The following is a 14,010-nucleotide window of genomic DNA, read 5'->3' as shown; positions in this document are numbered from 1 at the left end:
CAACTATTTGCATTATTGTGTTCAAAAAAGTAAGGTAATTGCAATATTCGATTTTTCCAGAACATAAAATCTCTTTGAGATCATTTGTAATTCGAGAGAAATGAAAACGTTCGGTACATTAATGATAATGTTTGCTATATGAAACTTATTCATTCTTAAGGCCGCAGAATAAGTCACGTAAACAAAAATCAAGATAAAAGTATTACTTGATCAATGTGGTACTTTGTACATTCTATACAAAACAAATTGTCTCTTTAAAAAAACGTGATTGGCTGTTACACCAGAGAAAGGTTACCAAAAACATTTGTCAAGACAATGTCTGATGGTATGTTCACCGGTAAATAGATATCGATAACACGAGAGAAAGAGAGGACAGAAAGAGAAAGCAGAATAATAAAGCAGCTGACAAAGGCAGATTGAAGGTTCCCGATGCCGTGTTTCCGTCCAATTATCTTCACCTCGAGTTTGAAAAAAAAAGTCCCCAACATCACGATGTGCGGCACGGCTGGGCCTCTGCAGACGGGGCCTGTAACGGGATATGCGCGGGGCTGTCATCACCACAGTAGGTCCAGGCGGAGACGTAGCGATGCAAAGATCAAACTGTTTAAAGTACGATCCGGGAGCAAGGACAACTTCTTAGAGAGGCAGGGAGCTAATAGACACAGACACACATCTTATCTTCTTTACTCCATAACGGACATATTTGCGTATAAGGCTGAATTATGTCCGACTCATCATCTGTGCTAATTTTATTTTATTTATTTATTTATTTTACATCTTTAGACATAAATATAAAATTGAATTAAAAGGAAATGTAAAACCACATGAACAGGGGCTGTCAAGGACAAACAAAAGCATGAAAACTGTCATCAAACGATGTGTTTGACCAGACCCCTGTTCAAATTAAAACAATGAATTTTAAATGAAGAAATAAAAATGAAATAAGAACCATATTATACTAAATTAAACAACTGTAAATACGAACATGTAATGATAAAAACAGGCCGACTGTACTATCTCAAGATGCTTTTTGTCTTAGATGAAAAACCCCAATGAGACCAAATGACCATGATGAGATAAAAATTGAAAAAAATGGATTTATATTAAAACACCATCAAACCAGAAAAAGGGTAAAAACCAGTAAAAAAGGAACGCCCCAAAGACCAGTATTAAAAACAACCAGTATAGAGACGAATTCCCCCCAAAATAAAATATATAAACATATCTGATGTCAGCTAGTTTATACACACACTCCCAATTACATGTCGGATAAATCCCTCCTCAAATGTGAACGAAAAGCCCCCACACCCTCTAAAATCAAAATGTTCCTGGTTTCAGCATCAAAGAGGAGTATAGATGTAGTACATGGACTTTAACCCTTTTCTGGTAACATTATTATAGCAGCTAAGTCGATTTTGGTGCATTGGCATGTCTGTCGTTAAAGCAAGACTAAGGCCGTGTCCGTATTACTTGGCTACGGCTTGAAATTACACACGAGTCTATGGGAAGTGGCTGCAGCCGCTACAGTCCCATAGACGTGTGTAATTTCAAACCGTAACCAAGTAATTTGGACACGGTTCTAAATTCATCGGTGTGCAGGTAAACGCCATGATGTCTTGTACAAGTACTGATGACCGCATTCTGTTTTGAATAATTTGTCTAATTCCAACTTAGAATGCCTCATGGGTAGTTTGAAGCCCGACACTGGTATTTGAAAATGCATGATTTATTGTGTGCACATGTCATGTTCTGACATGTGTAGGTTGTCGCACACAAAAAACCTAAAAGTCGAAAACCAATTAATAAAGGTATATTGCATGAGGGTTTAAGAATATTTTCAAATTACCTCTTATAAAGTCAGATAACCAATCTGCCATGTAAACTTTATTTCAATCAAATCGATGCATTGGAACAAACGCTATGCTTCATCGAACTCAAGGGTTGAAATTCCTTGAAAGTGAGAAAGCGCAGTTTATAGAGAAACACACATTTCCTTTGCTAAAGAGTAACGTGTGACTTATTCTACCGGCTTCGATCTGTAAACTTTTAAAAAAAAAATTAAAAAAAAATAAAAAAAGAGGCCCAATTGGTTTTTCAAGTCCCGCATTGTGATTGCTGTATCTTTTGAACTAACCATCCTAATGAAACCAACTAAAAAGCATTTGGAAAACCAATTATTCTACTCAGCAATACATTGGACGCGATTTTGAATACTACCCCAACTTTTGTGAAAACATGCCCGATTCGACCGTTGGATTTTATGTGGGACAACCTGTATGTCAGTACAGGACGCGATTTTGAATACTACCCCAACTTTTGTGAAAACATGCCCGATTCGACCGTTGGATTTTATGTGGGACAACCTGTATGTCAGTACAGTCATATAATGTTCTTCCTTAATGTGTTAGTGTAAAGCTTTTGAGGAAGTTCTCGTTTCAAGATCTTCCTGCGAGTGGGGAATCCTACTCCGTATAATGTAACTGCCCGTCGTCTGATACGCTTTTGTCAAGTGACTGATTTGGTTAAACATCAATTCGGTCAAAGAGTCAAGCGCGTATTATTGGATGGTAATGTATCCGTTCTTCAATGTCATTACGGGCGTTGTTACTTTGAAGCCCTACCGGCCGCGCACGGGACAGATCCTTTCTCATGAATGTTCTCGTTCGCGGCCCTTTAAGTATACTCCGCGATGCAGCACTTTCAGTCTGAAAATGTCAAAATTAACATGATGGTCCGTACTCCGTAGTAGTACAGGTCTGCGCGTGGTCTCCTTTGATAACGCTTCCTGGTCAATCAGCAGGAACATAAGATTAAAGGGTCTGGTAGCCGCTACTACTCTGTATATTTATTTTGGATAGGCTATGATAATGATGCCGCTGTGCCGAAAGACACGTTCATACTGCATGTCTTGTGCATAGAATGGTTTGTGATTATGTTTCGAACTGTGTGCCGCACTTATTTTTTATTTATTTTTATTTCAGACAACCCTTAAGTAGGAGTCTATAGCATATAGGTTCTATGGCAGATGATGATACCAGACAATAATTTTAGGTGGTTTTGGTTTGTGCAATTTGCTTGAGAAGAATTCCGAAGAACTGGATTGATTCCTTTTGCCTCTGAGTTTAATCTCTTGTTTAATGCCACGGCGTGATAAGTTTACTTTGCCACAACATTTAAAATCCAATCAAATTATCAAAACCCAAAATATTTTAGTGAGCATGTAATTACATCACGAGATTGAATCGGGATCAAAAGTCATTTCCATTTGGAAATTACACCCTGCCTATAGGCGCCACTGGGAACACAAAACGCGTCTTCAGATGAAGAGAGAATGATGACTGCCAATATTTTGAAACACCGGCAGTTTACGTTTCGCCCTCCCGGCTAGGCAAAGGGAGAATTGCTGCGGAGCTTTTCTTCTTATAACTCGCCCCTGGAAGGTTCTTTCTGATCAAACAAAGTCAAGTGTGTTGATTCGGCGATTTAAAGGGACCGCGTCCTTCCCGTCTCCATGAATAATGTTTGATCTTGAAAGATAAATTACCCTGCTAGTGAGTACCCCTCGCTCGATGAGTGGTTTTCTTGTGGTGTTCTTACCGCGGACTTGACGGAGAAACCCCCGCCTTTGGCGATGACCCCTAGACTCAGAAGGAGGCCTTACGGGGTTTCTGAACCGGTCATGCATTTCTTAATGGCATGGGAGCACAGGCTAATTAAGTTCTGGATCGGACATAGCAAGGTGATTGCGCAATTTCAAGTGAACCAGTCAGAAAAAGGTCCCTCGGTGAACAAAATTTGATGGGACTTCTCGTCCAATTGCACAATCTTTATGGTTTAATTGTCTTTATGATTTTGTGCATGCTTATACAACCTGTCATAGCACATCAAGTTATTCTACCTCAAGAATTTTCTGATATTCACATTTTGAAATTGTACACTTAATTTACATTTATTGGAGACGTGGTCATTTCTTGTACTATTTTCTTAGATGAAGTGCCTCGTACAACGTGTAATGAGGCACAGCATCACGGCATGTCCGAGTCTAAGAGTCCCACCAAATCAATGCCCAGCGAAACGAAACAAGAAAATCGATCCGAATTTGGTCCGGGCCAAATGTCAGATTTCACCTTTAATTTGGCACCGCAAGAAATGAGCGGCGGAGGGCCGTAGTACACACACACTCACACGAGCAATATGAGACAGGCATTAGGGGTGGCAAATTATTCATACGCGTTGGCGCGCGTCGCCGGCCCGCATCCGACGGAATACCAACCGGGTCTGAACCACTCGTAGACGCCAGTGCGAAGCTACGCTTCTTACCCCGCGGGTACTTTCCATCCTAGGACTCCATCTAACCGTGCCTTTGCCGTCCTCTGTCCCCAGTACTTTGCCCTTCGGCCGACCCACTCGATAACGGCATTCATTAACGTAATCAAATCCTTGAACGAGGTGGCAAATAGACTGGTACCCAGACTGGGCCCCCGGCTCCGTGTATAGATTCAAATCATGGACGGTGGTGGGGCGAGGCGAATCCGTTGCCCCATCGTAGAAATAAAGACAACAACACGTATCAATATTATCTCGGCGACGAAAGCTGATCTGGCTTCTTTCCCCATACCTGCTGGGGTTTGGTTTTGCCTTTTTTTTTATTCTGACCTTAATAATTTCAAACAACAGTTGTAAGTCTCCAACCAGCTGTAACAAAATGCTTTTTGAAGTAATCATGATCAAATCTACATATGACTTTTTCTTAAGTAAGAAGAAAAGGAAAGTGTCTTCATTAACCATGTAAAGTGTCGATTCCGTCTGAACATAATACAAACATGTTTTGAATATCAATTCGTGAATTTCAATAAATAAAAATTGAAAAAAAAATTAAATATACGCATGTATTTATGCGTCACTGTTAGCAAATGGCAGCATTAGGTATATATTAAATCAATGAGTGTGTTTTGAAAATAATACAATTCGTTTGAAATGACAACCCTTCATGTGCCTGGGATAAGAATGTTTAAGGATCGTCCCCAGAAAACTAAACTAGCTTATGCCACTCATGCCAAAGACATGGGAGAGCATCTAATTTGAACATACCTAAATGCAAATGTTTCGTTCAAACATAATGAGATGTTTAAGTTTAAATCATAATAATTTTGAAATCATTTTAATGTATAATATTTGAATTATTAATATGAATGGCAATGTGCAACATATTGCGCAGCCAGATAGCCTACGAGAACCACACCTTCGACTTCCCTTCCATATTGAATTTTGTTTTAATTCGTTGTGGTTGAAACAGCACACTTGAGCCGTCACGTCAATTTGTTGTGGTCATATCAGATTGTGACAGCTGCCGTAATAATCCGAGGTGCAGAGAGAAATCATATTCGCCGTCACCAAAGGCAGTTGTCAGGACTTCAAATGAAATCCATGTCGATCCGCATCCATAATGCACAGTGTGGCACACTTGATATCCAAAAACATTGTGTTAACAAAATAGGCGAGTTGTGTAAACTGCAGCCACCTTAGATGTTTATGTTGTAGTGTATGTAAAGTGCATGTTCACTTGTGGTTATATAACCTGCCTCTTGTGACGGAATTGTCTGACACTGCTTGAAAAAGTGAGTAATGAAACCAAATTTTACATTAAAGGGAATATACAACATTTGCAAACATCGAAAAACAAAACTACCAAATTATTATGAAATACCGTGCTGGACTGTTAGTAAATGACAGTCTAAAGCATCCTGTAAAATCATGGCACCTGGTGTGCGGACATTTTCAAGAAAAGTGGTAGTTTTGTATAAACTTCCAACCCTGATCGGACGCCCAGCGTTGGAAAAAAAAACTGGCTTTTTTTTTCAAATACTGCCCCCAATTTACCATATTTAGTAAGCCTGAATTTTGTTTGCAATCGATTACACATCTATGAACGGGTACAAGACAGCTAGACTGGTTCCCTAACCCTACAATTCCCCAACGTCTATAAATTGTTCCATTCCAATTTAAGTGGGGTCAGGGAACCAGACTACAAGAACATGATTGTTTTTCTTGGTTTTTCCAGCATCTACTAACACAAAACTTCAAACAAGTCATTGTAACAATAATTGCTGTAAAATACTGATCCCCCAAATCCATCCATTTCTAAAAATTGCAGCAAAAGCAAATATTGTATTATTCCCTTCAATTCAATGTTTCTCGACACGTGAATACATGCACGGTAAAAGATTCCTGGAATTTAAAAATAACTCCATTCGTTTCAAAGGGAATTATTTTCAAAAGTCACAATGATTTTGTTTCCTCGATTATTTTGCCGAAGATCAGAGATGGGTGAAGGCCGAATTCGTTTGCAGTGTCATGTACATGTACTTTACTGCCCTGTAATGCGCCTATCAATTGCCCCCCCCCCCACCACCACCCAAGATGTGGGGATTGTCACTTTTGAAGTGACAAAATCCCACCCCTCATGCAGCATTTAAGTGACAATCCGCGACATACATACGTGGGGCGCACTAGTGATCAGTGGCTTTCCATGTAATACGCCAATATTATCACTGTTTTTGAGTTCATGAAAACCGCTTTCCATGTACACATTATAATAACAACCGAAGTTACTTAGGAATCCCCTTGAAACCAGCAAGGTTTGTGTATATTAACAGCCGACTCGACGCATTATCAGCCGTGTTCTATATACCGTTAGACTTGGTACGAGTCCTGCGGTATTAATTATGATTGGCAGGTCTTCTAAGTTAGATCCATTAGAAGTTCTTGTTTAATGGTGTTATTAACGTGTTCATTGTAATTTAAATATTCAGTTCAAAAATTGTCGAAACAACAGACATCATTTGAGAATTCGATATCATTTTTGTTTTTAGTATAGGGAGAGCAGACACAATAACATATTGGATTTATTTTTACCTGTCATTCCCAGGATGCCTTGCGTCCGAGGCAGAGGAGAGACTCTTTAATACTTTATTCACCGGATACAATCGGCTTATCCGTCCAGTGCGAAACAATACGGATACGTTAAAGGTTGAGTTTGGGCTGACCATGTCGCAACTTATTGATGTGGTGAGTAATGTGTCATGTTTATTGTGTACATCTATCATACATGAACAAAACATGCAGAAGGGCCAACAAAGTGAACATTGTTGGATAATACAGTGTCACGTGACTTACAGACGCTACGTTGATCATCTGCTGTTGATTTCTAAGGAGTCATACATTTTCTAAATTTAGTCTAAATTCATGTACATCCTTATCTTGTTTACAAAATTCTGTTTACGTACCTTTTAGTCAAGAAACGAAAACACATGCATTTAACGAAACATTGGTAACGTTTTTCTCAATGCAGGACGAAAAAAATCAAATTATGACAACGAATGTGTGGCTGAAACAGGTATGTACATGTATTGTGAACTAATAATTGATCTTACATTTTGCTCAGCACTCGGACCAAAATTATCAGTGTTACACCAAAACTGTCATTGAGCCTAATGTCAACAGACAATATGACGATGTCCATTACTAAAATATTTTGTCTTGTTAAAGCAGTAACCAATTTATCAACAACACACGACTTTAATTATGGTCGGGTTAGCGCAGAGATTGCCCTAGTACTGGTTTAGAGTTTGTTTCTCTTAATCAATGGGAGTTTCTTCCCAGTGCTTAACCAAGAATTGTCTTCATATCGTGCAGACTAAAAGTGCGTCACTTTAGTCTCATTCAGTGACGGAACTAACTTATAACATCGACCTTAGTTGTCTCAAAGAAAGATAATGATATTGATAATTTCGAGGTATGATGATGTCATCAAAACAGCTGATTTAGTTGAAAGTTAATATAGAAAGCTGTCGAATGAAATGATATAAGAATTAATAGTAGTAAAGGTCAGCTTAGTTTATGATTCTTTTTAATGACAGCAATGGTTTGACTACAAGTTATCCTGGAATCCAGAAGAGTATGACGGGATCATGATACTTCGCGTACCAGCCCTGATGATTTGGCTTCCAGATATTGTGCTTTACAACAAGTAAGTCCAAGCTTCACCTTCCAATTCTTTGGAGGTGGAAAAGGGCCACCAAAAAAAGATATTTTAGCCTGTGAATCTCTTAACTTCTCTACGAAGCATTGTTCTACGTTGTGGCCGTTGTTCAAAGGTTCTTGAAACCTGTTTAATGGAATGTGGCTAATAATAATTTTTAAAAATCTGGTTGAGATCTGATATTAGAGAGAAGATGGCCACATTGTTTTCGCACCACAGGTTACAGCAACCTTTTTTTTAGAACGAGTCTCTTTTAGTTCGTGTTCATTTTCAAACGAATGCCATGTGGAAGACTGTAGCGGGACATTGTGCGTATAGGCCTACGTCTTTTGCCCCTCCAGTGGCAGCTGGAAGATTCTGTAATTCTGAAACTTAAGTATCTGCTGAAAGTCCCAGCAAAGATCAAGTACCGTCATTCTGGTCGCCAATATCATAGCCTAAAATAGGGAAGCCATTCAATTAACTTCATTTTGACAATGCATAAATATTTAACAGGATTATTTTGGTGTGTTATCTATTTCACTTTTTTTGCCATTTACAGTGCCGACGGAAAATACGAAGTCACATTAATGACAAAAGCTCTGGTATATTCCGACGGGACAATATATTGGCTTCCACCGGCCATCTACAAGAGCTCGTGCAAGATAGACGTCCGGTACTTCCCTTTCGACCAGCAGGAATGCATCATGAAATTCGGCTCCTGGACGTACGATGGCTTGTTGATCGACCTGATGCCCCTGGGCGGGCCCGATGTGGATTTGGAGGACTATTGGCAGAGCGGGGAGTGGTATATCATCGGCACGCCTGGTACCAAACACACGGTGAAGTACCCCTGCTGTGACGAGATCTACACGGATATCACTTTCAATATGATCATCCGCAGGAAGCCCCTGTTCTACACGGTCAACCTGATCCTGCCGTGTGTCCTCATCTCCTTCCTAACCGTGCTGGTCTTCTACCTTCCATCGGACTCTGGTGAGAAGATCACGCTGTGTATCTCGGTGCTGCTCGCCTTGACTGTGTTCTTGCTCCTGATTGCCGAGATCATCCCTCCTACGTCCTTGCTCATCCCGCTCATCGGTCGGTATCTTCTCTTCACCATGGTCCTTGTCACCCTGTCAATCGTCATAACCGTTATTGTCCTAAACATCCACTACCGGGCCCCCAGTACGCACATCATGCAGCCCTGGGTACGACGCGTCTTTCTGGAGATCCTACCACCCCTCTTGTACATGAAACGCCCTCAGCGGTACCCCAGTAAGGCCAACAAGGGCACTCAGAGAGACCCTAATTACTTTGAGCTGAAAGAGGTGGTCCACAAGGATGCAGACTCGACGCGGAGTAACGGTAGGGACATATATGACAATCACCATTCGGGCTTCAAACTCAGGACACTGTCGGACGACGTGGCCGGCAGTGATGGCGAATCCTCCAAGTCCTCCGGTGGTACTCGCTTCTCCAAGGAGTTTAAGCAAGCGGTTGACGGCGTGCGGTTTATTGCCACACATCTAAAAACCGAAGAAGATTACAACAGGGTAGGTATTAATGATTTGCGGTAGATGCTGCTTTTTGTTTACATGAAATATGCCAGCAAAAAAAAATCGTTTTCTTTTCGTAATCATGTCTTTTTGTTTTATCAAAGAAGGTAATCTGGTAATTGATGTATTGGTTTTTTCCTTCATAAAAGACTAAATGATTAATACACAATGTACAATAACTCCTGGTGCGGACAATGTGGCATTTACATTGCGACAGAGCCTCTTGTGGATGCTGTAGACATTATAAGCGTCCCGAAGATAGAAAGATTTTTTTTAATTTTACGTTGCTCTTTCAGCGCCAAATTCACCCCGCCAAACTGAAAGATGCTTTTCTATTATTTATACTACACAAGTTGTTTGCCTGCAATAATAGATAAACCTTGATTACATTCAGTGTTGCCTTACCTTCGTTTGGAATGTCCTCACTTATGGAAGTGGAAGAAAATCACACCAATGGGGCGTCAAAATGGCTCCTGGTTTTCCATTCGTTCCTATAACCATTTGGTTTCAATGTCTCATCGTTCTTATTTGACGTCTGCGCCTGCAATCTTAGCTCCGACAGCGTGTTCAATACTGACAATCTTTTCCATTTGCCTTTTGCTTTGCAGATGACAGACGATTGGAAATACGTTGCCACAGTGATTGATCGGATCTTCCTATGGGTGTTTCTCATCTGTGTCATCTGTGGTACCAGCGGTATTATCCTGTCGGCGCCGCTCATATTCGAGCCGGTCCTGGAACAGGACGACAGCATCTGATTGGAATTGTTTGCTGTGCATTGTGGGTTGGTTGGTTGGTGTCGCTTTTATCCACAAGAACTAAACATTGCATCAGGTAGACAGTGTAGCCTCTTGAGAAGCTTGGACGAATATATTTATTTTTCTTCACGGAGTATCTTGTCATGTGCCACGGCACGTTTGGCAATTGCAGATCTCACGGGGAAATATACCTGCCACGTGGACGGAAGCACCTTCGGTTTGGGAAATGGAGGTCCATTTCATACACCCAACCATCGGAGTGAGCCGCACAAACTTGTACATACGCGCATTTCAATGGACTTGGTGCTTATACCAGACACTGCTGTTCGGTTTTTGCAGGAAACTACGAGAATCGGATTTTTTGTTTCTTCCAACGGTTGTGAAACCGTCAACGAGTAATGTAAGATACCTATTAACGTGCTTTGGACTACGGTTCACAGGTTATTAGCGCCCATGTAAGTTACGTGGAATGTTCAGTTCTTTCAGTGATTGTAACTTGATGCAGATACTTCTGTTGGAGGTTGTGTGGAGCTCGAATACAGCTGCAGTTAAGCTGCTGATGGAAAGGAGCTAGGTCGTTTGGTCCTCTTGGTGGCGCCTTTCATATCGGAGTGGTCATGGCGCAACACATAAATAATCTTTCTACCTGGACGGCAACTTTGTGTCGTATATGAATTTATGAAGCATTTTTTTGTACAGCTACTTCATTGCGTTTGCCATAATATTGGCACCAGCAATGAGTTAGATATGTAAACTGTTGGTGATATTTACATGGTTATCTGTCATTGAAGAGTAACCAGAAACAATATGAAACATCAAACGTAATTTTAATTGTCGCTGGTACCTTATTTATCATCTATTTATCTCTGAATACAGCATTTCAGCTTCTTTGCAAAGTAACCATGTGAGGTTGGTCAGTCAACTGAAACGTTGGAGCGTTTGAGTAGTGAGTGTTGAACTTATTTACTTAATTTTTGTTTTCCATTTTAACGTCTTGTAAATTAACCCTTGAATAACATTAGATTTTTTTAATGTATAAAGATGACTTTGCAATATGAGTGAATTATCATATACAGTGGCAGGACCCACGAATCACTTTTTGTAGTTATGTAATTATAACAATCTGGTATACATATTTCTGGCGGGACTGAATGGTGGCGTTCACCAGCGAATCACCAATCATGCTGACAGCATGCTAAACGAAAATAGAAGCAGTACATATCTTTCATTGGACAGTTTTACAGTCAAATTACCACAAAAAAGTATTCATGTGTCATGTTGCCGACATCTTTTTTGCAGGCTTTTTCTTGGCAAGTCTTTCGGGTGGAACTAAAGTACTTGTTCTGTGAATGTGTTCCGGTTTATTGTAAATATGAAGGTGTACCAATTGTGGTTGGTAAAAAGGGCTCTGTGGTGGCATTTTGTAATAATGATTATCGTAAATCATATAATAATGACGACGATACGGGTCTGTGGGTAGGCTGTTAATTTATACAAAACAGCTGGGTACACTGATGCAATTCATACCATATTACTGCATGTTAAGCGTATGTATTCTGAGACATAAAAGGTTTTCATTAGAGTGACTGGTAAGAGAAAGAAACCTGAAGGTATTGTTTACGGTTTGCGTCATAACTGACATTTGTGGTAAACCATTGTGAAGTTGCCAAGCTGTTCATCTTTGAGGTTTAACTTCGTTGCCCATTTATTAGGTAGTAATTATTTTTGCCGCTATATACTTGCACTCATGTTTGACCTCGAAGGTTTCCATGGTATATGTTATACTTCATGACACGTGGTACATGCATTGACAGAAATACATAATAAGGATCATGTGTAGTGACTTCAAATCATTGCTATTGACCAGCTGTTTTTTTGCTGGAGTGAGGCCATTGGTGTACAGTTCATAAAACATCTAAACTGTTCATTAAAATAAGTGGAAATCTTCCCGAATCGCCTACCATACATAAGCGCTACTTAAACTATATTTCACAAAATATGCGTGGCTTATTATTCGTCCTTCAATTCCCACAATGCATTGTCATTAATGCCTTGACAACACACCTCCGGTTGTCGATTCCATCCATAATAGTTTCTTTGGAGGTATTTCCCGCCTCTCAATTTCATCCAAGTTCACAAAATTCATGATGTCAGAGGAGATGCGCTAGAAGGTCATTGTCAGTTTCTATGTATATAGCTTTTGAATGTAAGAAAATTAGAGTTTACATACGGGCTTGTCTCTGGTTTGTTTTTTGTTTTCCCTTTTCACTGATTGCGTCTAAATTGCTTAAAATCTGGTTACTACATACTCTTGCTGTATGTTACTACATGGTCGAACTGCCCTGACAAACATGTATTGGGCGGAACCGTCTAAATCCACTTGTTGGATTTTGTGTCAATAATCTGCAATTCTTCCTTCAAAAATGTCTGATATAAGAGGATTCATAAGAAGTAAAGCAAAGGATTTACTTGATATAGTTTCACGATATAGTATCAGTCGAAAACTGTGTTAGGCACACAGTCTTTTAAAAGTCCCCTGTTTAACCTTTTCCGTTTTCTGATGGCAACGAAAGATTGGAAGACAGCATCACACGTAATGACCTTTTTAGATTTTATTTGTATATTTGCAATTTGTTTAGTAATATGACTGATTTTTTGTTCTCTATTTACTTGCTTATGCTGTTTTTTGGCTGACGGTCTAGTTAGACCATGACAATGCTTTAATTCATGAGATATTTCTTCTAAACTTTGTGCTGTTTATGTACGCGTATAGACGTACACCTGAGTTTGAAAACTGGTTTATTGTATAACCGCCGGTCGGGTATTTTCAGGTTTCCAAGAAGATTTCCATTTACTGCAAGCGGTGGAGTACAATGAGGAAACGCCCTATTCTGACTGACCGTAGGATTTGTACTTTTCATAAATTTATTCTAAATTGATTTCCGTAGGTTTTGATGTGAGCTCGGAATATTATTGAGGCACACAAATTAAGCTAGTTCAAATGCTTAACGCTAGCACGAAGGTACAGAAAACAGTGGAAATTGGCGAAAGTCCTCATGATGTTCAAATTCAGAAACTTGATTTTACTGAAGGAAAAAACTGTAAGTTGATCAATTTCCTCTTCTTGTTTTATTTGATTATTTAAAAAGTACGACCTGCCGTCTATCTATGCCATTGGACATTGGTCAGTCTTGCTTTTGGTTCATTATATACTTCCAAGAGAATGTTGCTCCACAAAAGCAAATAAAGGGACATGAATTTAAAGTCGTCCTAGTCATTTTACTTTGAAGGCGTTTGAAAGCATTAAAGGCAACATGCAACATTTGCAAGCACTAGAAAACAAACTTATTATGAAATACCTTCCAAGGCATCCTGTAAATTCATGGCACCTGGTGAGTTGACATTTTCAAGAAAGGTGGCATTTTGTATGAGTTTCCAATGATGGTCGGCCGACCATCGTTGGAAAAATGTGCTTTTTTTCAAATAGTGCCCCCAATTTACCAAATTTAGTTAGTGCACATTTTGCTTGCAATCGGTTACAAATCTGTGAGCGGGTACAAGTCAGCTATATTGGTTCCCTGACCTTACAATGCCCTGACGTCTATAACTTGCTCCGTTTCATCAGAGGTGGGGTCAGGGAATCAGACTACAAGGACATAATTTTGTTTCTTTG

General features: G+C 39.8%; 1 protein-coding gene across 2 annotated transcripts in view; it reads left to right on the top strand.

The window, feature by feature from the left end:
* The window catches only part of LOC119740515 (neuronal acetylcholine receptor subunit alpha-3-like), a 37,407-nt gene extending 23,806 nt beyond the window's left edge, over nt 1-13,601 (top strand). For both annotated transcript variants that reach the window (XM_038215854.1, XM_038215855.1), the window contains exons 4-8: nt 6,929-7,068; nt 7,352-7,396; nt 7,920-8,029; nt 8,583-9,576; nt 10,188-13,601. In XM_038215854.1, coding sequence (XP_038071782.1) covers nt 6,929-7,068; nt 7,352-7,396; nt 7,920-8,029; nt 8,583-9,576; nt 10,188-10,337 — 1,439 coding nt within the window. In that variant the 3' untranslated portion in view covers nt 10,338-13,601. The remainder of the gene's footprint in view (nt 1-6,928; nt 7,069-7,351; nt 7,397-7,919; nt 8,030-8,582; nt 9,577-10,187) is intronic.
* Nucleotides 13,602-14,010: the final 409 nt, after the last annotated feature.

The sequence above is a fragment of the Patiria miniata genome, unplaced genomic scaffold (assembly GCF_015706575.1).
Source record: "Patiria miniata isolate m_02_andy unplaced genomic scaffold, ASM1570657v1 HiC_scaffold_5, whole genome shotgun sequence".
Classification (NCBI taxonomy): domain Eukaryota; kingdom Metazoa; phylum Echinodermata; class Asteroidea; order Valvatida; family Asterinidae; genus Patiria; species Patiria miniata.
Note: the sequence above shows the minus strand (reverse complement) of the source record. Positions and strands in the feature narration are given on the sequence as shown.